At 37.5% G+C, this 25,721-nt stretch overlaps 1 protein-coding gene across 1 annotated transcript in view; it reads left to right on the plus strand.

The window, feature by feature from the left end:
• The window catches only part of RNaseZ (ribonuclease Z), a 239,384-nt gene extending 213,900 nt beyond the window's left edge, over window positions 1-25,484 (plus strand). The window contains exons 22-23 of the mRNA XM_090386608.1: window positions 14,223-14,367; window positions 25,184-25,484. Coding sequence (XP_090242734.1) covers window positions 14,223-14,367; window positions 25,184-25,339 — 301 coding nt within the window. The 3' untranslated portion in view covers window positions 25,340-25,484. The remainder of the gene's footprint in view (window positions 1-14,222; window positions 14,368-25,183) is intronic.
• Window positions 25,485-25,721: the final 237 nt, after the last annotated feature.

Below are 25,721 nucleotides of genomic sequence, written 5' to 3' on the forward strand. Positions count from 1 at the left end.
AAGCTTGGTGTTCATGATAAATTATTTTCATTAGATGTTACCTCCTTGTACACCAATGTAAATGTAAACTACGCTCTTGATGTAGTTTGGGAACAGTTAAATAACGATACTATCACAATAAATCACACTTAAATTAGACAAAAAAGAAATTTTTAAATTAATGAAGCTTCTTCTTGAAGCTAACTATTTCGTGTTTAAAGACACTATGTACAAACAGGTTTTCGGTTTACCAATGGGTTTGAATCTGAGCGGTCTTATAGCAGAAATCTATCTTGCCAATATCGAGGACATTCATTTAACACTGTTTCTCCCCGCATTACTTACTATGGGAGATATATTAACGATATACTTGTTATAACAGATCATAACACCACTCAGGACATTCTACTGTTATTCAACGATATTCACACGAGACTACATTTTACACTGGAGGAAGAACAGTTAGAAACAAAAGCCCTGAATTTCTTAAATATCATTTTCACACATGACATGCAAAAAATCCAATTTAGCGTTTACCCAAACCCACTAATTCGGGGATGTACATGCATTACCGGAGTTATCATCCATTTGTGTATAAGAGATCCATTTTATTTAACCAGTTTTTCAACGCTTACAAATATTCCGCTTCTGAACCCACCTTACACTTAGAAATTGTTACACTAACCGACGGGTTTTAAATAGAGGCTACCCTCACTCCGTTATAAATAAAATCAGATTACAAGCTAAAAATAAAACAGCAAATGCGATACCCATTAATGAAACCAATAAAAAACACTTTATTTCCATACCGTACATCGAACAATGGTACAGGCAGCTCAATATACTCGCTGAAAATTATAGCCAGGCCCATGCAGAAGCTCCATAATATATTAAAAAATCACACAGTTCTTCCTTCTTGCTCGGCACAGGTAAATGATCTTGTATACAAGATATCGTGTAGTCAGTGTGATTCATCATACGAGGGGTCCACTTGCTGTACTTTAGAAATCCGTGTCAAGCAACATGCTGCTTCCGTCTACACATTGCGCACAAATACGTCAGAGTTGGCCTTTCATGCGGTCAGTGATGGTCACGTATTCTTATTCAATGAAGCGGAAATTTTAAACATACAACACAATTACATAAAATTATGGATCGCTGAAATGCTTGAAATGAAACTAAACGAAAATTCTATCAATGTGCAACGTCCTTACCTAATTTCGGATTTCTAGTTTTGTTTTATGCATGTGTTAATATAAATAATCTCTATTTTAAGAGTCACACACAAACACCTCGTAATATTCTCATCCTGTGAACACGGCGATCAGCTGAAAAGTGTAGTCTGCTTAAGGAAGGGAAACAGCTGTGCATTTCGTTTAATATGAGTGTTCATCCAAATTTTAATTGTAATTTTAATCTTTTTAATTGCAATTTTAATTATTTATTATCAGAAGCAGTTTTAATTATTTATTCTGACAGAGTGTCTTCTCATATTCATGGTCTTGCTGCAGTGGTTTGATGTGTTTTGGGGTCGGGTTGGGGCTCTCAGATTTCGATTCAGTTGCACATTGCATTTGGTCGTATCTCTATGAGTGAGGGAATTCATTAATTCGTTTTTTTCATCTTATTTTATTTGTTATATTTGGAGAGAATTGACTGGAAGCATTCCACAAAAAAGATTGTGGTAATATCTTACTTTTTTAACTAATTCAATACAGTAAATTTATGTCAAATAAGCACACCACAGAAAATCACTTCAACTAAAAGATGCAAAAAAAAACATATGGCCAACACGTTTACAAACTGCTATTGGCTGAGAGGAAGGTTCATGTGGTCTGGTCTGAGACAATCGTAAGCCCATCATAAAGTGGAATAAGTAGGCACTGGTTAACATGAACATTGGTTAGTAGAATCAGCCACTTTATAGAATCAAGTTTTAAAAAACCAATTCAAGTCATTAAAATGCACTACACTTTCATCGTTATCATATATTCGATTATAAGAATCAGTTTTGAATGACTTTGTGATATTTTCTAAAACACATTTCTGGAGGTTGCTACCAAAAAAACAATAAAAACAATTTGCAGTTTCCGGTTTATTTGGCTTTTCTGTTAGTGCAATCTATTATAAACAGGTAGTAAACTTGATCTTATTGCATTTGCTAATACTGATAGCTGGAATTCTGTAAGTTTTTACATTATTATGGTGAAATGTGTTTCTACTTCCATGAAATCTTCAGTCATATAAATAAATTTTCAGAATCTTATCTTCATTCCTATTTTTTAAGCTTCGTAATTTAACTTTCATGTGTTGTGTAGTTGCAATTTGTGCATTGCCTTGTTCTTTGTTATTGATTGCTTATCTTTTTTACTATTTAAATTTTACAACCCCCCCAAAAAAAAGTGAACAGATATATTAGTTAGTATGTATATATAATATAGTATTAATTAAGAAATGTTCATAAGCATAAATTTATTTTTATTTTGCTAACCTGTGGAAAATATTCTTCCAATTTTAACGTGCCATTTAATTTTGTTAATTGGTAAGGTAAGAAAGTGTAAATTTGTGCTTTCTATCTTTTCCTTTATAGCCTACGGATAACAATCCTCCTACTTCCACTTATTAGAATCACTGTTTAATAGAATTACAATTCAATTTGCAAACATGATCACAATGACTGCCGCTTACTACATATCATATAATGAACAGTATTTTATTATGTAGAGTCCATTGTAAAGTGATTTGATCATACAGTCCACTGTACTGTGCAGTAGATTAAAGGAAATATTAGAGGTTGAGTCCTTGAGGTTGTCACAGAAATTCTCTCAGATATGCCAGACAAGCTGTACTTGCTACCTGGGAGTCTAAAACACTGATGGAACTGATATTCGGGTGACACTCAATTGAAGTGGACCCAATTTTGGCGAAGTTCGGACGGTCTGTGACAGCCAAATCCTCTGCTTGCGCCTTCACGATGGTGGGACTGTTAGTAATCCTGGGTATAACCTCCATGCACAAGTACATGGTGGGTGACCACTCAGGTGTGAACCAACGTAAGCAGAGGTCGAGGTGGGGCACCCACATCACATGGAGGAATGCCGCCCCTCTATGTTACCGGGCAGTACTAGGTGGTAGATGACTCTCATCAACTGGTGCAATACCACCACTTTGCTTATTGGAGACTTGAAGTGGTGGAACCCATGTTTAGTCTCTAGAGCTAAGTTCCTTTCAACCCTTCCTATCTCTTCCATCATGCAGTATGATTGATGACTTTTGAGGTTATGATGAACATCGTGGCAAGATCCAATATTCCTTACATTTCAAGGGTACAGCTCTAAAACGGTGTTTGCAGGCCGGCCGCTAGTTAGTACACTGGACCGAACCTATTGGTAACTCTCTAGGAGGCTTCCGGATCAGCTAGTGCATAATCTTGCTACATCTACTCTGCCAGATAGTGACTGGAGGAAGTCTGATTAGTGTGTATGCGGGGAGCAGTGTCGAGGCCACATTATGTCAAGGATCTGGGTATATTCTTAATATGTGTACGCCATATCCAAAAATTTCATTACTTCATACAGCATGTCCCACCCGCTTTTTCTTACTATTGAATACACCATGAATTGTCAAACTAATAGAGCAAGCTTATCTGTGAAAAGATCTAAACCTCCCAAACACTTCCTAATTCATTTCACAATTATACGTGGTCTCAATTCTAATCTCAACGATGTCCATTTCCACTTGCAGTCTGCCAAACCCCATGTACTTTTTCTGACAGAATCTCAGTTATCGGTTGATTCGACTACTGCTCATCTCAGATGCCCAAATTATTCACTGTATGATTCCTTTTGCCTCCAAGGTGGTACTTGTGCATATGTCCGTTCTGATATTCCCTGTCAGAGACTTGGCAATTTGGACTCTCTCTTTGATCTTCTCTGGCTTAAAATCTCTGCCTCATTGTGTCAAATTCATCTGTTGTCTCTACCATTCTCCCAACTGCACTAATCACTTGGAGCTCATTTGACTTCCTCTCTTTTCAACTTGACTTTCTCCAGCCCAACTTTCCTAACAGTGAGGTAATTTTCCTTGATGATTTTAATGTTTACAACTCCAGCTGGCTTCCATTTTCTAGTCACACCAACCCAGCTGGTCAAGATGCTGAGGCTTTTGCAATCACTAATGACCTTGCACAGATTGTTCATTTACCTACAAGAATACCGGACAATCCTAATCCTTGAGATCTTTTTCTCACAAACAACCCTTCTAAGTACACGGTCGAAGTGAGAAGTCCTTTAGGCACTTCAGATCACAACTTGGTGATTGTCTCTTCTCCAATGGAACCTTTATCTCATGGCTATTCCCAACCTCGTGTTGTTTGACATTACAAGAATGCAAAAGAGAATGACCTGCGAGATTTATTTTCTTCTTTTCCTTGGTCGGATTACTGTTTCAAAACTTCTGATGTCAACATTTGCTCAGATCTGTCAGTGAAATTATTCTTAAAGGAATGGAATCCTTTATCTAAACCTTGGTTTTCCAATAAATGTGCTAAGGCGGTTCAAGAGAAGAATCTTGCATATTGAAATTGGCTTGTTTCTAATTCTTCATTTTCATTTTCTGCCTGCACCAAAGCTCACAACAATTGTAAAGCAGTCATTAATTAGTCTAAACTAGATTTTGATCAGGCTAAGAGTAGAAAACTTGCTTCTTGCCCTAATGGTAGCCGAGCATTCTGGTCTCTTGCCAAAGCTGTTGGCCACAACTTTTGCCCCTCTCTGCTCCCACCTCTGTCCAAACCAAATGGTTCTGTTGTCACTTCAGCCAAGGATAAAAAGGTGACCTTCTAGCATCACATTTTTCTTCCAACTCATGTATCAATGATCTTGGTAAAACACCTCCCACCATTCTCAACATGCTTCATTCAGTGCCTCCAGTGGTCTTCAAGTAGATGCTCTTGTCATCTCAAAGGCTTTCGATCGTGTTTGGCATAAAGGTCTTCTAAACAAGCTTCCCTCTTATGGTATGCCAACTGCCTTTTGTAATTGGTTATCCAGTTTTCACTCTGTTCGCTCACTGAGGGTGATGGTAGATGGCTCTCAGTCTTCTAACTTCTCCAATAATGCCGGTGTCCCCCAAGGTTCAATTCTTTTCCCCACCCTTTTCCTCTTGTATATTAATGACCACCTTCCATTGACTGGAAATCCTATCCATAGTTTTGCCGATGATAACACATTGCATTCCGCTTTCCATTTTGAGAAACCTTGCCCTGCTCAATCAGCTTCAACTTCTCGAAAATCTGCTACCAATTTCTGAAATGCCGATTTTTAGGTAATTCTCCAGTGGGGCAAAGACAGCTTAGTTGATTTCAACCCTTCTAAAACTCAGTCTTGTCTTATATCTCGCAAAAAGGATTCTTCTGCTCTTATGCTTATCTTTAGTGACACTCCGATTTCTAGGCAAAATGATATATCTCTTTTGGGGATTACCCTGAATTCTAATCTCTCTTGGCACAAGCATGTTACAAATATTGCTTCCTCTGCATCTAAAAAAACTTGGTTTTTTCTTTCGCTCTCGGCGTTACTTTTCTTCCAAACAGCTGCTCACTCTGTATAAATCGCAAATCTGCCCTGCAATGGAATACTGTTCCCACATCTCGGGTGGTGCCCCCAAAACCTCTCTCAGGCTTCTTGATTCCATTCAGACGAGGGCAGTTAGGTTAATTAATGATTCATCTCTAACAGTCTCTCTCCACTCGCTGTCTCATAGACGTACTGTTTCTGCTGCATGCCTCCTACAGATACTTCCATGGGCACTGTTCTTCTGAATTGGCTTCTATAATTCCCGTTCTCTCTTTCAAAACAGTCCGAACACGTGCCGCCACCAGCCAACATCCATTTACTGTCCAACTTGAAACTCACAGAACCAACTTTTCATCTTCCCATTTATTCCTTCAACTGCCGTTTTCTGGAACAACCTTCCGTCATAGGTAATTCCTGAAAATTACAGTCTACAGAAGTTCAAGCCCAATATCAACAAATATCTTCTTTTGTCTTCTCAAACTCCAACCCAAGCACGGTACTAAGTACTATGGGTTCTAATACCTCTCGTGTTTGGGATTTACATAAAAAAAAAAAAAGATTTTAACTAGCCTAGAGGAAAAGTAGGTTTTAGAGAACTATGTTCTACATTAGATCATCTACGTGCTATTAATCAAATGAATTGAAATACCCATTTATGTTTCATAGACAGGAAAGAACATTTGATTCTGTATTAGTGGAAAATAGCTAAAAATCATTGCAAGAACAAGGTACAGATAAATATAACATATAAAGAAATGTAATGTGAATTATTAAGAACTTTATAAATAAAAAAATAATAAAACAAATTAAACACGTGTGGTATGAGCCAAACAGTAGCACCGAAAGTTAATATGACAATTTATATGCATTTTTATGCTTTACAAACATAAAGAATAAAAATCAAAATAGTTGTGTCACTAAACAAATAGGAGATTATTAAAGAAACTGTTCAAAATGACCATAACCAACATTATCGTGACTTTTGATTCATCTATTAAAAAAAAAAAAATTGCAATACTGATGATAGAAAAAGATATTTACCAAGGATATTTGCCAGTACCTCTTAAATTATATAAATTGAACCTACTTTAATATCATTGGCTATGATTTACACAAAAGAAATAGAGTTGTGCTATAAAAAATGCAATTGCAACTTGTATCACAAGCTAACAAATTTACTGAAAATTAATGTTAACACATTAAAAATTTGGAAATATTTATGCTTGGAAAGTTACTGCTGCTGCCTTATCACAAAACAAATAATTATACCAGTGCAAACTTAAATACTCACAATAAGAAAGAGTGAAATGCAATAAAATAAAGGAACCACAATGTTTTGTTAATTATCTAATGTTCAGTTACCATTATCGTTAAGTTTACATTTTTCTCCAAATTTTCTATTTCAATGGATGTAGTTATCATTTCCTGTCCTGTTTTTAAAACTCCAACCACTATTGTTTCTTCTTCATTAGATTTTACTGCCACTTCTAAAATATTAAAGAACTCTTCTGTTCCATCTTTTCTGAACCTTTGCCTGTGCTGTATACACGAACAAATTTCATCATTAAATTTTTCATATTCAATTTTACCCACATGATGGTAATGGGCATTGAAATATAAAGGTTGGAACTGGTTGGTATACACAACCAGGAGAAATGCAACTTTGATGTTCCTAAGATTTTTTTATTTTCTAAGTGAGCAATAAACTTGGCAATTCTGTACCGTTGAGGCACTCTTCAAATGTTTGATATATTTTGATGGTTGTCCAAAAATTAATATTAGCTTTGTATTTTGTGACAATGCCTTAACACTATTGAAACAGACAGTATGGAGCCTTATTTTCTAAGTTGGTAGTTTATTGTTACCCTCAGCATTGCATGAAAAGAGTACAGTAACGTGATATTTAGATTTATTATCACAAGGAAGAATCTCTTCAACGTGAGGATTTTTACTTAGTTGCAGATCAAAAAATAGGTCTCTCACCAGTGTTGTATACAGGGTGATTCACTATTAGTGCGACAAACTTGCAGGAGGTGTAGGGGGCACAAAGACGAATTGGAATCACATAGCATTGCAGGGTCCGAAATGCCTTCGTCATGCAGTAGAGGACGTTGAACGGGAGGTCGCGTGAACAGCGATCCCGCTGGAAGTCAGCATTTGAGAACCGGTTCCAGAGGCAGTGGGATGGACGAGTATTCAAACGTTGAACTGGCCAACATGCACCTCGCGTATGGAGCTGCGGATTGTAATGGGTGCGCCGCTCTGCGCTTGTACCAGGAACGTTTCCCGCATAGGCGTGCTCCTCATCATACGATTTTCGCACGTGTTACGTGAGACTGGTTGTTTCACGAGAGGTACCATGAATCGAGAGCGAACGGCAAGGACGCCAGACAGTGAGGAGAATGTCCTACGTCTTGCAGAAGGCAATCCGAGTACGAGTACTCGAACGATAGGCCAACGATTTGGTATTTCCTAATCCACTGTATGGAGGATACTGTCAACAAACCAAATGAGTTCATACCATCTGCAATGCGTCCAATCATTGGAGCCTGCGGATTATCCACTCTGGAGGACTTTTGCTACTTGGTTTCTTCAACAGAAATGGTTTGCAAATGCTGACTTCCAGCGGGAACGCTGTTCACGCGACCTCCCGTTCAACGACCTCTACCGCATGACGAAGGCATTTCAGACCCTGCAATGCTATGTGATTCCGATTCGTCTTTGTGCCCCCTATACCTCCTGCAAGTGTGTCGCACTGGTAGTGAATCACCCTGTATATCACGCTCATAGCCTCCTGCAATATTCTATCATTTCTCCAATCTTCAGTTGCCAGATCAAAATTTATGCGCTCATGTGTGAGAGTGCTTTCTATAAAAAATATTGTGTTACTCTTTAAATCTATTAGAAGCTGAAAATATACCTATTCCAAAATCATCTCCTTTAGGTCGATTTAATCGATAGAAGCATTAGCTGTATATGGTGATCCTTTATGGACATAACTCAATTTCTTCCCAATTCTTCACAAATATCTTTAGTGTAGACAATGAAAGTCCCTACTACAATTTCATAAGAAAGTGCATCACCCCTTAAAATTGTAATTGCCGTCCAAATAACGTAAGTATATGGCAATATTTCTTACAGATTGCATCAGATGAGATTGACACGCGTAGTTACTCTTTAAATCTATTAGAAGCTGAAAATATGTCTATTTCAAAACCATCTCCTTTAGGTGAATGCAATCGATAGAAGCATTACCTGCATATGGTGATCCTTTATGGACAAAACTCACCAGTTTCTTCCCAATTCTTCACAAATATCTTTAGTGTAGACAATGAAAGGTCCCTACTACAATTTCATATATATACACTGGTGTTCAAAGAAAGTGCATCCCCCTTAAAATTGTAATTGCCTTCCAAATAACGTAATTATATGGCAATATTTCTTACAGATTGCATCAGATGAGATTGACACACGTAGGTGATAACGTAATATTGCATCAGCTGTTACTTTCAGCTATATAAGCACGCCCTGCAAGAGTTGTAGTCATTCCTTGCTTGTGTCAGGATGGCGAGTTACATGCAGTTGACGCCACAAAGAAAGAGTGCTCTTGTTGCTTTATGGGAGGAAGGATGTTCTTCCCATCATATTGCTTATAGAGTGTCTTGTAATCAGTCGATAGTGAGTAGATTTCTTTCCGAATTCAAGAGTACAGGTTTTGCTGATATGAAAAAAAGAACCGGATGCAAATGAATCTCTGCGCCAAAACAGGACCACTGTTTGAAGTGCTTATGCCTTAAAAACTATAAAGTTGCTTCATCTCAGCTGAAAAGAGAAGGGAAGAACCTATAGGAGTGATGGCAAGTGCAGCAACAGTCAGAAGAGAAGCCCCCTCCTCACACAAAAAATGAAAAAGGCCCAATTAATTTGGTGTAAGGAGCATGTCAAATGGACCCCTGATCAGTGGAAGTCAGTTATTTTCTCGGATGAGAAGAAATTCATCCTGCATGGCTCTGATGGGAGACAAACGATTCTCCATAGACATTGTGAAAAATACCTCCCAGACTGAATAGTGTCTACAGTGAAATTCCCTACCAGCCAAATGATATGGGGGTGCATTTTGTATCGCAGAGTAGGTCTCCTGCAGTTTATAAAAGGTTCCGTAATTGCCAGTGGATATCTGACTGTATTGGAAGGCAAATTGCTGCCAGCCATTAGAGACCATTTCAAGTAACTGCATCTTTCAGGACGACTCTGCTCCTTGTCATCAGGCAAAAAGTGTAAGTAGGCACTTCTGTAGTTACTTTAGCTTCATTTCTGCATTAGAGGTTTGAGAGTAATGTGTTTACATTATTTGTTACAGGTGAAAAAATGGTTGGAAGAATGGTGCATTACAACTCTTAACTGGCCAGGAAACAGCTTGTACCTGAATCCTATAAAGAACTGTTGGCATTGTGTGGAATCTGCAGTTGCCAGAAAGAAACCAAAGACCCTTCGTGAACTTAAGGAAGCCATAATTTGTGTTTCGAACCATGAAGTATCAGTTGATTATCATCAGAAATTGATCTTGTCAGTGCCTCGACGGCATGCTGCTGTCATCAGGGCCAGAGGCGGTTCAACTAAATATTAGTTTGTGCCTGGCGAACTTTTCATTTTGTTCTCCATTTAAAATGATAAACTGAAGCAAATTGAGGGCTTCTGATAACATTTCAGCCATAATTGTTGTTTACCAAAACTGTTGTATAAAGGTTGCAAATACTCATTTTGGAATATTTTGAGAACACCTGTCAAATATTACTTAGCTTTGCCTTAACTATTAATAAATATTTTTTGTTTATATTTATATTTGTGATGCTAGTCATTAATGTAACATACCATCACGAAAAGGGGTTAGAAACGTGAAATTCCTAGGTGATGCACTTTCTTTGAACACTAGTGTGCATGTGTGTGTGTATATATATTTATTTAAGATGTTGGTTTATTTATTTATTAAATTAAATTTGGTATATTTATTATATTTAGTTTATTGATTATATTCATTTATGCATTTTACATACTTTGGAGTACTCACTGAATTATGACTACCTACCGAATACTTTGTAGTTCCTCCCTTTGCCCTCAGTACAGCAGCTATCCGATGTGGCGTTGATTCAACAAGATTTCAGAAGCGTTCGGGAGGTATGGCCAACCAAGCTATGTGTAATGTGGTCAGCAATGCAGGTATGGAGGTGATTGGTGTATCCAGAGACACCTGATATGCCTTTCCATAAGTGTCCCACAAGTGCTCTATGGGATTGATATCGGCAGAGTTCGGAGGCCAATCGATATGCTGGAAGTCAGGACTGTGTTCCTCAAACTATTCCTGCACAAGTCCCCAATGGCTCATTGCATTGTCATCTTGGAAAACACCATTGCCATTCGGGAAAAAGTGTAACATAGCGGGGTGAACACAGTCAGCAAGCAGTTGATGATAGTGGAGACCACTGATATGTTGTTCCACATGCACCAGGGGTCCAAATTCCTGCCATTGAAACATGTCCCACACCATACAACCGCTTCTGCCGGCCTGCACTTTTGATACCATGCATGATGGATCAAGAGCCTCACGTTGATGCCAAATTCATACACAACCATCCACGGTGTGGAGTAAATAACGTGACTCTTTCGACCAGCGCACCTTCTTCCAGTCTTCTAACATTCAACTTGCATGCTCTTTTCACCATTAGTCTTTTATGCCGATGAACCTTGGTTAGGAGAGAATGCCATAGGGATTGTCTGCTGGTATAGCTGATATGTGTGAGCGTGCGATGTATGGTCATGCCAGATATTGTTCCGGGTTGATCCATGTTGTATTGGGTAGTCTACTCTTCAACAGTGCTGCACCTGTTCACCTGTACGAGTCGTCGGACCCGCCTCTCACCTCTAACATCAACCTTTCGCTGACCGTTGCAGTTTTGCCGTCGGGTTGTTGTTTTACCATTTTGACTCCAGTCCTGGTACATTTTAACTACGGTGGCTCTCAAATACCCCACCAGTTCAGCCGTTTGGGAAATTGAGGCACCAGCTCATCAAGCACCCACAATCTGTCCTTTATCAAAGTCCGATAAATCCTTCCTTTTACCCATCACGCTTGGAATTTTACTACCTACTGAACCACTGACACCTTATCTATGTTACATAGGTCGACTAACTCAGCACTCTCATACCTCACTTGGTCAACAGGTGGCATTCAGTTTTCATAGGTGTGGTCATAATTCAGTGATCACTCAGTGTATATTCCAATACAGATAGTTCTCCACTTTACGAGATAATTCATTCCTAGTGTGTGCTCGTAAAGCGGGAATTTATTCCCCATAGACATAAGGTTAAAAATTGGGGTTATGTTCTCAATGAAATTATTTAGCTAATTAGTTTGTTTAAACAATGATTTATTTATCCAAAGAAATGAACATGTAGCCTGTAAAATCAAGCAAATTATAATAATAGAGAAAGTATTTACGACTTACAAACGTTAAAGAATGTTAATTCTTCACCATCATCATCAACTAATTGCACACTCGTTTATCACTCATTATTGGCTCGGCACTCAGTTTGTTGCACAAGGGGTTGTCTTCAGAAATGTTTCAAGAGGAGTTTGTTTCCAAGATAATCTTCTCTTTTAATCATAAATTTCACGACTGCATGCATAAGCATTTTTTAACGGCACACACAAATTGCAACTAACACGATTCGCGTGGAGTAACAAGTTTATGAAGCTTTTAAAAAAAAAAGCAATGAAGAGAAGATTCTGAAAATTTATTTGTTTTTATACGATTGAAGATTGCAGTGAAGGGGAAACGCATTTTACCATAATAACGTAAAAAAACCCACACAATTCCAGCTATCAGTATTTTCGCAAATGCAAGAAGATCGAGTTTACTACCCGTTTATAATTGCTTGCAGTAACAGAAAAGCCCAATAAACCAGAAAGTGCAAATTGTTTTTATTGTTTTATGGTCGTGACTTCCAGAAATGTGCTTTAGAAAAATATCACAAAGATGTTTAAAATCGATTCTTATAACGGAATATGATAACGATGAAAGTGTAGTGCATGTTAATGATTTGAATTGGTAACTAATACAATTTACAAACCACGCTCATGACCTTTTATATGGCCTTAAGGTCACACTCATGACCGGGTGCCTCCGTACCCAGGTGGGAAGGAGCAGCAGCAGCGCTCCTTGATTAGACCGGGGTTCGAGCTCATTACCACCAAATACGGAGGATGCAGTAAGGTTAGGGAATGACCACCGCATATCCCGGAGCAATATGGCCTTAGTTGCTAATGCTCCTAAAAACCAAATAACAAACAAAACAAACAAACAAACACTCATGACCTTAAAAATTACATTTTAGAGAGATAAATAGCTTAGTTATAGAGCGAAAATTTCAACCTTCCGAGATCTTGAAACGAATTACCAAAAAACAATGTGTTATTGGGTTCATGTTACGATATTTTAATGATACGATGGTGTCTCTGGAACTGTTAATATCGTATAGCTATGCACATGGTTTGGAATGCGGTATTTATGAATGTTTAACATTCATTTTTTGCAAATAATGTTCATAATTTCGATTTTGTTGATACTTGGGGGAAAAAAATCTCGTAAACCCGGGAACTAGTAAGGCGAAAACTCGTAAAGCGAGAACTGCCTGTATATACAAACTTGCATTATAATACTAGTTTTATTACTTTTTTGTAAATGCTCTTCAATTTGCTTTATTATCCATAATTTTGGCCAGAAAGATTTAATAATAAATGGATTCCTATTGTAGCCAAGTGGTCAGGAGTGGGAGTGCAGTAGCTCTCGCTTTTTGAGTAGACTGGGGTTCAACCCCCTGTCTGGTAAATATGGTCGATCTACCAATCCACACAGGACCAGCATGGCTGATTATGGTCCATTTCCCTCAACATGAATCGTTGAGGAGGTTTCCATCCTGCAGTGGATTGATAATGGCTACAGTTTACTTTTGTTTTCTTTTTTTTTTTTTTTTATTGTTCGTGTATAATGTCTGACTATGTCAGGTATTATATGTGAAAGGTATCAGGGAAGCATTCGTGATACCCTGATACCTTTCAGGGTATCAGGGAAGCATTCGTGTCCATGATCAGCCAGTCTCTCTCTCTCAAGAAAGAGTCTGAACAATCATATTCTTTGAATTTTATGGAATAGAATGTTGAAAATATAAAATTAGGAAATTTTTCCAATTGAAGTGCAAATTCGGCAAAAACTTGATTTGAAGAAACCTAAAATCAATGTTTTATCATCATTCTCTTTCTTGGCGATTTCCTTCTATTTGACTCTTGTTTTCTCTCTCTCTCTCTCTCTCTCTCTCTCTCTCTCTCTCTCTCTCTCTCTCTCTCTCTCTCTCTCTCTCTCTCTCTCACGGTAACTCAGAAAATTTCTTTTGGCTGGTGCATCAAAAGCCTCATGCATCCTTCCACCCTATGGCTAAATATAATAATAATAATATTTTAGCATTGTTTTTATGGTCATTTGTCCAGGATCAAACAAAAGTGCATAAAATCCAGAATGCAGAATCAAAACAATTGCATTGTATTACTGATATCATATTCTTAAGCACATTTTATTAAATACTATAATAAATTTCACCTTTTTTTTTTTTTAGCACTACAAGCCAAGCAATTAATATCGGTGCAAAAATGGAAGCAGAGTTCACCATTTTAACCCATTTTAGCCAACGATATCCCAAAATACCAGTATTTAATGAAAACTTTCATGACTGTGTTGGGTTTGCTTTTGATAACATGAAGGTAAGAAATTCAAAAGGCTATTAGTTTAATTCAGTAATTTTCAACCGGGTTGCCATGTAATTTGGGTTTAAGTTACTTAAACTTATTTTTTGTTATAATTTATATATTTATTTCATTATAAACAGGTGTATGGTATCTTTTTAATTTTGTCGTGATCTATAATTCATGTTTATTAATACCTCTATATAAAGAATAAACTTATTATGTATATTATATATAATAAGTTTATATATAATATATACATATTATATGTATGTTTATATATTATATATATATACAAATATATATATATATATATATATATTTGTATTATGAATTGTAATTTTGTTTATAGTTATATTATTGTAATAAATATTATATAACATTTTTTTAATATTATTTATATATATATATATATACAGATACAGAGAGAGAGAGAATTGATCTAACAGGCAGAAAATTGAGTAGGGATGCCACAAAATAAAATAAATTACTTAGGGATGCCATTATTAAAAAAAAGTTGGTTTAATTTTTTGTTTATGTGCATATTTAACTTCCCACAGTATCTGAATTGTCAAAGGTGAGTGGGAGGGGAAGAAACAAGGGTTGGTCTGTATATTTACTGATGGTTCCCTCCTCCCTCCATTTTGTGGGAAATTGAAAATAATATATATATATATTTTTTTTTTATTCTCAACAGATAGAAAATGTAAAAATCATACTTTTAAATGGTGGCAGAAAAAAAAATAGTAAACATCCTTACTATGATTTAACATTCCCCTCAAATGTAAGTGGGAAGGAAACAAATAAGAGTTGGTCTACTATATTTTACTGATGGTTTTTTTTTTTTTTTTTTTTAATCCCCTTTTGGGGGAAATTAAATATAATAGTTTTTTTGTTGTTTTTTTTTTTTTTTTTTGTTCTCGAGAGATGGCAAAAGTAAAACATATACTTTTGAATGGTGACAGAGGGGAAAAAAAAAAAATGGTAAACATTTTCACTATTATATAACATTTCTCTGCTTGTTTCAAGTAAAGTTCTTTACTTGAAAAACTACAAGAAAGAACCCAGAAAGGAAATTTACTTTCCCTTTTTTTTTTTTTTTTTTTTTTTTAATACTGACCAGCTAACATTAGCAAAGGCACATGATGCAAGAAAGCAAGCTTATATAGCATCAGCCAAAAAAAAAAAAAAACCCTTATTTCACCTAGCCATTCGCTCCAAATGTTTGTCAAGTTCTGCCTTGAATCTATTTAAGCTATCAACTTCTACGACAGATGGAAGTTTGTTCCAGCAATCAACCACCCGCTGGCTAAAGGCAAACTTCTGCACATCTATCCTACAACCGTCTTTCCTCAATTCGAATTTATGTCCTCTCAGGCAATTATTCTGAGCAAGAGGAAGAATCCCATCAGCACTGAGCATGCTCAAACCATTCAAGACTTTATACACCTCAATCAGATCACCTCGCAGGTGCCTAGACTCCAGACACTGTAATTTGCAAAACTTAAACCTTCCTTCATAAGAGCAACCCTTTGTTCCATTCGCTAATCTTGTTGCCCTTCTCTGTACTCGTTCCAACAGCTCTACATCCTTCTTAAAATGAGGCCTCCAGACCTGTGTACAGTACTCAAGGTGTGGCCTGACCATTGCCTTTTACAAGGGGATAATCACCTCCTTATCCCTGCTAGAAAAATTCCTGTATATCATTGGCAAGACACCATGAGCTACTCTTGCAGACCGTCTGCACTTCTCAGAAAACTTCATATCTGCCTGCACAATTACCCCCAGGTCCTTTTCATTCTCTACCACTGTCAGTGTAGTACCACATAGTTCATACGTTATTCTGTGGTTACTGCTTCCCATGTGCAGCACTTTACATTTGTCAATGTTAAACTTCATTTGCCACATCTCCCATCTGCCCAACCTTTCCAGATCCTGCTGCAGCAGCATACTGTCATTAACAACCCTGCCAACCTTCATATCATCTGCAAACTTGGACATTAAGCTTGATATACCATCATCAATATCATTTATAAATGCAGAAAACAACAATGGATCCAACACTGAACCCTGAGGGACTCAACTAATAATATTAGTCCACGAAGAGCAGTGTCCATTGATTACCACTCTCTGTCTTCTCCCACTCAACCATCCCTTTATCCACAGCAGCAGTTTGCCTCCAATGCCTCACTGCTCCAATTTGTGCAGCAGTCTTCCATGTGCAACAGTATCAAAGGCATTTCTAAGATCCAAGTATATAATATCAAAGTTATTCCCTGCATCCAGTTCTTTTGTGACTGCATCATAGTATCCAATGCAATTGGTCAGGCAAGACTTCCCCTTAACAAAACCATGCTGTATCTGAGCTATAACTGAAGACTTGTTTAGATGATCCTGCAATGCTTCTTTAACCAGTGCTTCCATTACTTTCCCTGGAACACAAGTTAAACTAGCATGTCTGTAATTTCCTGTGTCTCTTTGATTCTCCTTTGTGGATTGGGGTCACATTTGCACATCTCCAGTCCATGGGTACCAAGTCCCCTGAGTCCATGGAAGCTCTCATAATTATGGCTAAGGGTTTGCTTACTTTCTTTGCTGCCTCCTTTAATATAACTGGACATTTTCAACTATTTGGTCACTTTCTGGAACTGCTCCTGCCTCCCCATAGCAGGGGCCCCCGGGAAACCTGGAAAAAGAAAATCGATCTACCATGGCTAAAAGGAGCAGCAATAAACAACAATAACAAGCAGATTGCTTATGGATCTTTTGATTTATTATTATTATCTTTATTTCTCCTAGGAGACAGATACATGAAGATACATATTTAATTACGTTACAGAATATAAGACTATATACAGTTTTAAAATACGTGTACTTCTTATCTGATTTATATAATATTTGTGAAACTAATATCTGGATTATACAATGCTAGAAATACCCATTATCTGTTTAAGGCTTAACACTTAATTAATATAAACAAGTAAAACTTTATATTGTTAACATTTAAAGCATATCTTCTGAGTTGCCTCACATAGTGGGAGATTCACCATATTTACATCACCAAAAATATTTGGCCAGGACCTCAAAAAAAAAAAAAAAAAAAAATTACCATTTGACATTAGTGCTTAATGGGATTGCTGTTAGCAAATTGCTGGTTGAACGCTAAAGAGATATGTTAAAGGCCTAATAGGTTGGGCAAAATTTTGATGTTATTAAATTTAGACGTGAGGCAATACACTAGATAAAAGCTAATAGTGTTTGTTGTCTTGGAGATTTAGACGAAACCAGTGGAATTTAGACATTGATTAGAATTTGGTGGCATTGTTAAGGGGGTGTACCTTGGTCGATTTAGTGAGGGGGAGACTGAAGACTGGGGGGAAAACAGATAGAAGAATAGGGATGATAGAATAGGCATCCCCAAAGAGGTCAGTGGAGACGAGCCCCACCAGGCAAAGTATGGGGGTAGGCAGGGAGGAAAGGAGACAGAGATCCATCTCCCCCCCCTGCTTGGGGATGGGGTTTTAAAGGGAACCAGGTTAGAGTACCCAGTTCAGATCGCCAATGGCGTGTTGGCAGCAAAGTTGCAGAATGTCTTTGTCAGTGTCATGTCCAAGCAGTGTCAAATCTGGTATGAAGGTCAAGCTGCCCATCCCACTCCGGGGGTGGGATATGTTAGCTTGCAGTGGGGAACCCACCAGGCGAGGGGGTGGGTGAGACACACACATTTATTTCATTCATAATCTGCATTCTCACTCTACTTGCTTCTCTTTTTTTTTTTTTTTTTAATATATATATATATATATATATATATATATATATTTTTTTTTTTTTTTTTTCCTTCTTTTTCTCACACACCAGGAGGGGATGCAATGATGTGTAGTGTAAATTTAAATACTAATTAAAACGAGTTAGTGTGACTTAACTGTAGCATTTATGGTTTGTGTTTTTTTTTTTTTTTTCTCACACGCTTACACTTTTATTCATTCTTCTAGATCTCATCTCATTTATTGACTCTTCCTTTCTGCACTGCACTCTCTGGGCACCTCAACTTACTGTTATTCTTCGGTTGTGGTGCAGGCTTAGCCGCAAGATTTTTTTTTTTTTTTTTTTTGCAGGCCAGGGGAGAATGCAGTGATAGTGTTTATGTGGTTAGTAAATGTTTGTTAGTACAGTATATGTAAAGTAGTGGAAGTTATTTTTAACTTTATATTATTTCGGCCAATTACATTTGCTCTTCCACTCATTCTCATTCACTCTCTCTTTCCCTCATGCTAGGTCACTCTTTCTTTCCCTTTTACCATAATTCCTAGTTCACTCAGTGCCCAGCCTATTCATTCTATTTTTCATTCATTCATTCATTCTTCTTTCATTCTACATTGGATCCCCTTGCTACTAGCTTACTGATATTTTTCAGTTAATCTGCTTCCCTGGCTGCCTGTACATCTCCCTCCCCTGCATGGTTACTTATTAGGTGTGGGACACATGGCAGGTTAGTCCTGGGGAGTTTTGTTATATCAGGTTTCTGTCAGGGTGCAGAATACTGCTGTCCTAATAGTTTTTAAGTCATTGTCTGGGCGTGGTGGGAAACTTGGACAATTTTACTATTGATTATTGTCTAATTGCTGGGGGGCTGAATTGCAATTCTTTGGATTGCTCTGCGCATTTTGAATACTTTCTGTGTAAAAGATAAAGATGTAAAAGCTTTATAATTTTGCTCTTCTATGATGAACAGATGTCCTTCTCCCCTGGGAAGGAGACCAATCTGTGCTATTAGCTGTTCTGGAGATTTCATATATTATACATTCATATAGAATGTGTGCCCAGTCTTCACTTTCACCACAGGTGCAGTTTGGGTCATCGGTCAGGCCCACGGAGGTTAGTTTCACCTTTAAGGAGAGGTGACCTGTCAATATAAATGTTGTAAAAAGTCCAGGGGCATACCACTTAGGTGGCTCTGAGCTAACCATTGACACCCATGGCAGAAACCGTTTGGTAACCAGACCTGGTTTCCTGCTCCCACTTTGTTTGCCATAGCTCATGGAGCTTTGTGGCTATTCTTTTTCTTTCATCATTGAAGGTGTTGGTTGTGTCAAGGGCTATCCCCAGAAATTCTGTGGGTATGCCGTTTTTAAATCTATAATATAAGTCTCTTTTGGCTACTTCCAGGTAAAGTGGGAGAGTTCCGGCCAGCAACTGTAGTGTAGGTGTGCTTACTGTGCGACATGCTCTGGTAATAGTGAGTAGTATTGTCCTTTGTATTGATTCTAATTTATTCCTATTTCTTACTATGGCCGAGTGGATGAACCACGCACCGGCTCCATAGGTGATAACAGGGAGGAACATTGCACGGTATATGACCGCCAAGGTCTTTCTTTTGAGCCCCCAATCTGCTCAACTGATGCTGGCAATCATACCTGCATAATTTCTCACTTTCTTCACCAAGTAGATCAAATGGGGATAAAAAGTTAGTTTTGAATCAAAGACCACTCCAAGATATTTTAGTTCTGTTACCATTTTTATAGTGGCTGTGTTAATTTTGATTTGTGGATGTCTGCTTATGTCCAAATTGCCTTTTAGAAGTATTTATTTGGTTTTTTCAGGCGATATTTTGAGCATGTGCATTTGTGCCCACTCCTGCAGCTGCAAGAGGGCAGCGTTTGCTCTACAACCACTCATGAGTCACCTTTTATAAGGAAAATCATGTCATCTGCAAAGGCCAGGCTTTCCATGGGGCCCAGATCCAAGGCCAGAAATTCGTCCAGAACAATGTTCCAAAAGAAAGGGCCAAGGATTGAACCCTGCGGGCAGCCTTTATTCACAGGACGTGTCAATTCCTGGAACCTTGTGTGTATTGAGACATTTTTGTCTGTAAGGTAGCTGTTTAATACCTTATAGAGGTTTTGTGGGACATTTGCCTGGCGAAGTCTCCTAAGGACACTAGGCCACCAGAGTAAGTCAAACGCCCCAGCAAAGTCAATGGAGATTGCCAGCATATATTTCTCCTCTGTGTTTTTAACTGTTGTCAATAGGTGGTGCATGGCATTCTCTGTGGAATTGCCCTGCTTAAAACCGTACTGATTGTTGGAATGCAAACCTGCTTCTGTGTAATATTGAGCTAATCTGCTATATATTAATCTTTCATATATTTTCCCTAGTACAGGGAGTAGGGCTATTGGTCTGTATGATTTGGGATCAGTAGGGAGTTTTTCAGGGTTTTGAGAATTAACCTTAACACAGCTTGTTTCCATATTTTTGGGAATATACCTTCTGTCATACAGTTATTATATAGTGCTATTAATTTATCTGGTGCTATTTCTGATAATTTTTTGATAATCTCAACCTCTAAGAGGTCAGTACCTGGGCATATATTGTTTTTGGTTTTAGATAGTGCTATTTCTAAGTCTTGTATGGTGAACAGAGGCTCAATATTGGCACTGTCATATTCAGTGTTTTCTTTTATGACGTTTAGCTGGGTTGGGGGAATGATTCCCAGTTTCAGTCTGAATGATACTGTCTAGGATGTTATTTACAGAATCCACCCAACACAGGGTTGGGGTTCCATCTGGTTTGACAGTAGTTTCTAAGACATCTCCTCTCCAGCTTGTTGGTCACTATTCTGTAGACAACTCCCCAGGGGTTATTGTTTCCAGTAGTTCCCACCAAATGCCTCCAGCATTCCCTTTTCTTGTCTCTTATGAGGGTTGTAAACTGATTCCTGAGAGTTCTATAAGAATCTCTCAGTGCATCCACCTCATTTTGTGGCCAAGATGTTCTGGCTCTTTGAAAATGTCTCCTCACCTGGTGTACCCTACTTCTGAGTATAGTCAGTTCAGGGCACCACCAGGGAACTGTCTGCTTCCTCGGTTTTTTCCGTGGGATAGACAAGGTTGCCATTTTTGTTAAAATGTTTGTCATAGTCAGTGTTTGCTCGTCCGGGCTACAGTTGCTTGATCTGCACCACTCATTTTCCTGTTTTTCCAGCTCAGCTGCTGGATGTTCTGCAAAAACCTACACTGACAGTGGTAGAGAACGAAAAGAACCTGGGGATAATTGTGCAGGCAGATATGAAGTTTTCAGAGAAGTGCAGACAGTCTGCAAGAGTAGCTCATAGTGTCTTGTCAATGATATACAGGAATTTTTCAGCAGGGATAAGGAGGTGATTATTCCCTTGTATAAGGTAATGGTCAGGCCACACCTTGAGTACTGTATACAGGTCTGGAGGCCTCATTTTAAGAAGGATGTAGAGCTGTTGGATCGAGTACAGAGAAGGGGAACAAGATTAGTGAATGGAACAAAGGGTTGCTCTTATGAAGAAAGGCTTAATTTTGCAAATTACAGTGTCTGGAGACTAGGCACCAGCGAGGTGATCTGATAGAGGTGTATAAAGCCTTGAATGCTTTGAGCATGCTCAGAATAATCACCCGAGAGGGCATAAATTCAAATTGAGGGACAGATGTGCGGAAGTTTGCCTTTAGCCAGCGGGTAGTTGGTTGGTGGAACAGACTTCCATCCTTTGGTGTGGAAGTTGATAGCCTAAATAAATTTAAGGCTGAGCTGGACAGCATATATTTCTCCTCTGCGTTTTTAACTGTTATCAGTAGGTGGTGCATGGCATTCTCTGTGGAATTGCCCTGCTTAAAACCGTAGTGATTGTTGGAACAAACGGAGGGGTGAAATGGGAGCGTTTTTTTTTTTTTTTTTTGGCTGATGCTGCATAAGCTTGCTTTCTTGCATCATATGCCTCTACTAATGTTAATGCTAATAGTGTTCAGCACCACCTGCGATTCAGTTTGGATATCCTCTACACTGTCAAATCTTTGACCCTTCAGCTTGATTTTCATTCTTGGAAAGAGGAATAAGTCACAGGGGGCGGGGACGATTGTCTTGTTGTGGGATGCCAAAAACTGTGCCACAGTGAGAGATGTGTGGGCCGTTGCGTTGTCATGACAAAGGACCCAGTTCTTTGTGCGCCACTTCTCTGAACATTTCCTCCTGACGGCTTCCCTTAACCATCTCAGGACATCGCAGTATAAAACTTTGCATTGATGGTCTGGCCAGGAGGGATGAATTCCTTATGGATAATCCCATCAATGTCCAAAAAAACAGATCAACACGGCTGTATTCCTTCTCGTGTTCGTCTGACAGAATCCCGACACGTGCCATACAATAGTCCTACAATGCCACAAATGTTGTGGATGGTCCGCCTGTGGTCTTCACGGATTTCCAGCGGAACTTTCGCGACATTTTCAGGGGTGGTGCTCAATGATGGACCCCCAGAGCAATCATCATCAACTGACATTCAACAGTTTTTTACTTTTAAGTGGTTTTTTTTTTAACGCCACCTATTGGTTAGTTTTTAAGATAAAATTTTATATATTTTTGTATTACATTGAATATGTTTCAGACCGGCTAAGTTGGCCACAGATACTTGTTATTGTATGCAGGACTATGGGATTCTTGAAAAACATTTTGGGTCCTACAAAGACTATACTTCCCCTAAAATGCCTAAAAGGAAGTGCATGTTTACAGAAGAGATGAAAAACAAATTTCCATGTTTTGTATCTGGCCGAGAGGAATGGGAAGCTGAATGTAAAGTTTGCAGAATGGGAACATATGTTTCAGTATCCAATAAAGGGGTTGGTGATAAAGTTTCACATTGAAACTGAGAAGCACAAGAAAGCAGTTCAAGGTGAGGCCTCTTTGGGAAAGGTTACAGATTTTTTTGTCAAAGCTGTCGGTAAAATAGAATATGATCTGGCTGCTGCAGAGGGTACCTTTGCTTTTTGCACTGTTAAACATCACAGTAGTTACAAATCAATGGATTGCACAACCGTCATGTTAAAAAATGTATTTTTTGATTCTGAGATAGCAAAAAGATTTTCCTACGCTAGAACCAAGACAGAAGCCATTGTAAACTTTGTACTTGCAAATCATTCTCTTAATGTTACTGTAAAAACTTTAAAATAAAATAAAATTGCATACTGTGGGGGTCTCAGCTGATGGAAGTAATCATGGTTCTGAAAAAATCTTCCCATTAATTATTCAGTATTTTGATGTAAATGAAGGAGGGTTACAAACAAAATTAATTGAATTACAGAAGATATCCTAATGAGACCGCAGATACCATTTCTAAGTATGTTAAAGAAACTCTTGAAAAAAATGGTTTGTGTGCAAAAATGTATTGCATTCAATACAATTGCAATACAATGTTTGGAGGACTGAGACGAAATGAAGAAGAGAATAATGTCTTTGCAAAATTAAAGAAATTGTTGCATAACAAGACTTTGATTGGAGTGGGCTGCCCTGCACATATTTTGAACAATTGTCTTCAGAATGCCGCAGAACTTTGGGAAGTTGATGTAGAGAACATTGTTTTTAAAATTTACCAGTATTTTCATAATTATACAGTCCAGACTGAAGAGCTTAAGGAATACTCTGATTTGTTGAGATTGAATATAGACAGCTCCTTTCTAGAAGCAAGGCGAGATGGCTTTCATTATTTCCAAGCATCACAAGGCTCATAGATATGTTTCCAGCTTTACAGGCTTATTTTCTGTCCCAAGAAAAACCTCCCATTGTGATTAAAAGGTTCTTTGAAAATGGATTTAGAAGAGATTCATCTTTGGTTCATGCAATCACTTATGAGTGTATTCCATACACACATACAACGAATTGAAAGGGAAAGTAACTCAGCTGCAGAAGTGCTAGATGTCTTAGTCTCAGTGAAAGAAATTATCTCGAAACGGATGGATCACAACTTCATGCCATTAAGAGTAAAGGAAATGCTATACAAAAAACATGATGGACTTGTACTTGAATGTGAAAAATTTTCTAGTGATACAAAACATCTGTATAGAAATTGCATGGAATATTTAGATAAGTGGCTTCACCATATGGAATCCATTTCCTGTTTTATGCAGATGAAAATGGATGCAGTACCAAGCTGGAACGATGTAGAATTTCTATTTCTTACTTGATTGACAAAGGGGTAGCAATTGATGATGTTAAGTGTTTTGACCAATTTAACAATTTGAAGAAATTTTTTGAGGGTCAAATGAATAATAAAGACTTTAAAAACGTGCTTATACATGAAAAGTGGGCCAAATATTTTAGTAATTCAAAAAATATTGAATTCCATTCAGAATTGTTGAAAATTGCCCAGTTTTTCTTTGCAATTCCTCCTCACAATGCAAATGTAGAGAGAGACAGTTCTCTCTAATGCAAAGTCAGTGGACGAAAGAAAGGAATAGGTTAAATGTCAATTCTCTAAAAGTTATTTTGTTTTTGCAGTACAATTTTAAACATATGTCATGCTTTGATTTTTACACATATTTGAGAGGCAATCCGGAGCTATTGAAAGAAATAATTTCTCAAGACAAATATGAATGTACTAATCCTAAACATCAATAAATGTGGTTTACATTGTCTTTATTTTATTATTTGCATAATATATTTGTCCTCTTTTTTAATCCAAGATGAACTTTTTGTCCTCTTTTATTCGACCCAAAACATGTAAATGTCCTCTTTTTATGAGTGCAGAAGATGGTAACCCTAAATTAAGTCAATAAAATGACTAAATATAAATAAAAACTAGGCAGTTGCCAGAGCTACAAAAATCTTGGCCAACATGGTAATAACTAAATAAATCATTTTTTTGCTTATAAAAATACACATGGAGTGCATTTTTTTTCAATCTGTTATTAAAATTAGAGGATTATTGCAATGCAAGTTATCCTATCAGTCTAGCTGATGGTCTATCATATATAGATAAAGCAATTTTATAGGAATGAATGTAAATGTCTGACTCTGTAATTTGTCTTACTTTCCCCCACAGGTTCAGCTGCATCAACTTCGTATTTTACCTCTATTAACCCCTTCCATTAAGCATTTATTTGCAGAACAGATTGTGCAAATGGAAGAGAAGAAAGCAAAGAGGCATCAACAAAGACAACTTTTAGAAAAACTACGTGCAAATTCTGTATCATCTTGACTGTATATTATTAATCTGTTGTAGATATGTAAAAAATATCAGCAATTACTTTTACATCAAATAATTTGTCTCTCTAAATTAGCAGTGCAAATAAAAGTTAAACACCATACATTTAAAATGATCGCTGCATTCTCCTAATAATCATAATCTGAATAATCCTCCGAATGCATCCTCTTTCTTAAAAGTCATATGAAGGGAATTGATTGAAATCAGTGGGAACTAAGAATTTCATAAGTTCCCAATGATTTCATAGGAAGGCAAAACAGTTCATTGTTTTCCCCTTCCCATTTGACATGATCTCAATACCTCCTATTTCAAGGGGATATTGTAAGAACTAAAATTTTTCTAGCTATTTCATTCAGAAACTTATTTGGTTCATTAC

Source organism: Mastigoproctus giganteus, chromosome 12, assembly GCF_048544385.1.
Source record: "Mastigoproctus giganteus isolate SK-2022 chromosome 12, ASM4854438v1, whole genome shotgun sequence".
NCBI lineage: Eukaryota > Metazoa > Arthropoda > Arachnida > Uropygi > Thelyphonidae > Mastigoproctus > Mastigoproctus giganteus.